Source organism: Citrus sinensis, chromosome 4 (genome assembly GCF_022201045.2).
Source record: "Citrus sinensis cultivar Valencia sweet orange chromosome 4, DVS_A1.0, whole genome shotgun sequence".
NCBI lineage: Eukaryota > Viridiplantae > Streptophyta > Magnoliopsida > Sapindales > Rutaceae > Citrus > Citrus sinensis.
Genome location: NC_068559.1, coordinates 11,273,660 through 11,276,190, shown reverse-complemented (window position 1 = coordinate 11,276,190; position 2,531 = coordinate 11,273,660). Strand labels below are relative to the sequence as shown.

General features: G+C 36.7%; 1 protein-coding gene and 1 non-coding gene across 2 annotated transcripts; one reads left to right on the top strand and one right to left on the bottom strand.

Moving 5' to 3' along the window:
• Window positions 1–831: 831 nt before the first annotated feature.
• On the bottom strand, window positions 832–1,232 carry LOC127901744 (uncharacterized; the record flags this gene model as incomplete). Its single annotated transcript, XM_052439216.1, has 1 exon — window positions 832–1,232. A coding segment is annotated over exon 1 (387 nt), but the record flags the coding sequence as incomplete, so codon positions are not given.
• Window positions 1,233–1,282: 50 nt separating this feature from the next.
• Window positions 1,283–1,386, top strand: LOC127901996 (small nucleolar RNA R71). Its single transcript, XR_008054401.1, has one exon. It is a non-coding gene; the product is annotated as a small nucleolar RNA R71 (small nucleolar RNA).
• The last annotated feature ends 1,145 nt before the right edge of the window (window positions 1,387–2,531 follow it).

Genomic DNA, 2,531 nt, shown 5'->3' with positions numbered 1-2,531 from the left:
CAACAAAGCATTCTCAATTGTGTGGTTCCCTATACTACATGAGATAGTGGGGGAGCCTGGGTCTTTGCATTTTAAAGGAATTTTATGTTGGAGTATAGAACTAACGTTTTCTGTTAAAAATGCCTTCTTTTGAACATGCATGTTTCTCTTTTTAGTACACAAATCTTTAAGAAACTTGGCATAAGATGGAACTTGCTTTATAGCATCAAGTAAAGGGATGTTAACACTTACCTGTTTGAAGATTTCGAGAATCTCACCTGTAGATTTTCCCTTTTTTCCTTTCGCTAACCTCTGAGGAAATGGAGCTTTGGGAACGTATTCTCGTGGGTTGGCTTCTTCTCTCTCCTCCGGTGGTGAGTCCTCAACGTTCACAGGTACAATTTGATTTTCCTTTGTCACCGGCATCTCTACTTTGTTGTCGATTTCTTTTCCTTTTCGCAAGGTCATTATTGCTTTGACCTCTCCATGCTGTTGTGGTGAACTGGTACTCGCTTCATGCACTCCTTTAGGATTAGGCACTGGTTGACTTGGAAATTTTCCTTTCTCAACAGTCATTGCCAAGGTCTGAACTGAAGAAGCAAGTTGTCCCACCATCTTCTCGAGGCTTGAAACAGATTGAGCTTGTGAGTTGAAGCCTGCTCTCAACTCATTTCGTAGTCCATCAATGGTGCGGTTCTGTTGCTCAATCGTGGAGTGAGTAACATTCCTAAAATTCTGGAATGCATCCTCCCATGGTCTAGGTTGAGAGTGGTTCTGGTTCTGATTGTATGGTCTAAATGGTGGCTGAGAGGCTTGAGGATTTTGTGGAATTGGTGGAGCTGGAGCTGTTGGTCCATTCTGTTGGAATCCTTGAGACCATGAAAAATTGGGGTGGTCTCTCCATCCAGGGTTATATGTGTTGGAGTATGGGTTGTAATTTGATGGCTTTCTCATTACACCTATGGCATTGGCTTGATCTGAGTATGAGTCATGGTCATGTGGTTCTGTTGATTTAGCAGTCGATAACGATGCTATTTGTCGAGCAAGACCTTCAACCATCTCCTTGACTTCTTTGATTCCCGAAGTTGACTCGCCAATTTGAACCTCATTTACTCCCTTAATTCGTCTAGTATTCCTGAGTGATCGACTCCGTTGTTGGGAATTATCCGCTTGTCGCTGGAAGAATTCCCAAATCTCTGATGCACTTTTTGACATTAGCTCTCCTCCACTTGTTGCCATTAGCCATTCTTGCACATTCGGCAGTAATCCCTCTAAAAAGTATTGGCATTGGTGCCATTTCTCGTACCCATGATGTGGACACTTCAAGAGTAGCCCATTGAATCGCTCCCATGTTTCGAAAAATTGCTCGTCCTCTCTCTGGGTAAACTCTGAGATTTCCCTGCGAATAGCATTGGTTTTATGCACTGGGAAATATTTATTTAAAAATTTAGTTACCATTTGTTCCCATGATGAAATGCTATTAGCAGGCAATGTATTAAGCCATGAACGGGCTCTATCCTTTAAAGAAAATGGGAATAGTCTAAGTTTAACATCATCATCTGAAAAATTCTCATATTTGAATGTTTGACAAATGGCATGAAAATCATTCAAATGATTATATGGATCCTCATTTTCTAGGCCATAAAATGTAGGGAGACAATTTAACACACTAGGTTTTAATTCAAAACTCCTAGCAGCTACATTTGGGTATCTTATGCATGACGTGCTCAAATTAGCTAAGGGACTAAAATAGTCCTTAAATGGCCTCTCCTGTGGTGCTTGTAAATCCATTTTATTTTTAACGTGTTTTTGTGTGCGAATTGTTTTCTCAAGTTCAAGGTCTATAGGTTCAAGATTAGGTAATAATGACCTACGACCATGCATGCAAAATAAATAAAATGAAAATGAAGATGGAACAAAATAAATACAAATAAAATAAAGAAGAGAGAAATTACAATACTAACCTTATTGCGCTATTACAACCTTTCTATAAAAATACACAAAAATAAATACGTGAAAAAAAAAATTAAATTAATAAAATAAACAAAAATTACAAAGAAAAAATAAATAAATTGAAAATTAAATTACAGAATTTTAAAGAAGAGAAAAAGAAAAGAAATACTAACCTTTATATGTAGATTCACTTTTTTTTCTTTTTTTTTTTAATAATAAAAAAAAATACAAGAAAACAAATAAAAGAAATTATTCACAAAAATTAATTCTATGAATTAAAATTACTTACCTCCCCGGCAACGGCGCCAAAAACTTGTTGTGCAAATTTTAATGTACTCGCAAGCGCACGAATCTATTGTAGTATAGATCTATGGTGACGAGTGTCGATCCCACGAGGAGGTGGATTTTAATTGTGTATAGAATTAATTTTGTAAATGGGTTGTTGGATTTATGGTGGAAATGATTTGGTATATGCTAAAACTTAAATTAAAATGGCGAGAATAAATTCTAAAATTGGAATTGCAATGGCGAGAATAAATTGAAGATAATTCTATTGAAATGACGTACTTGGGTATCTGGATCCGTATCAACATGCATCA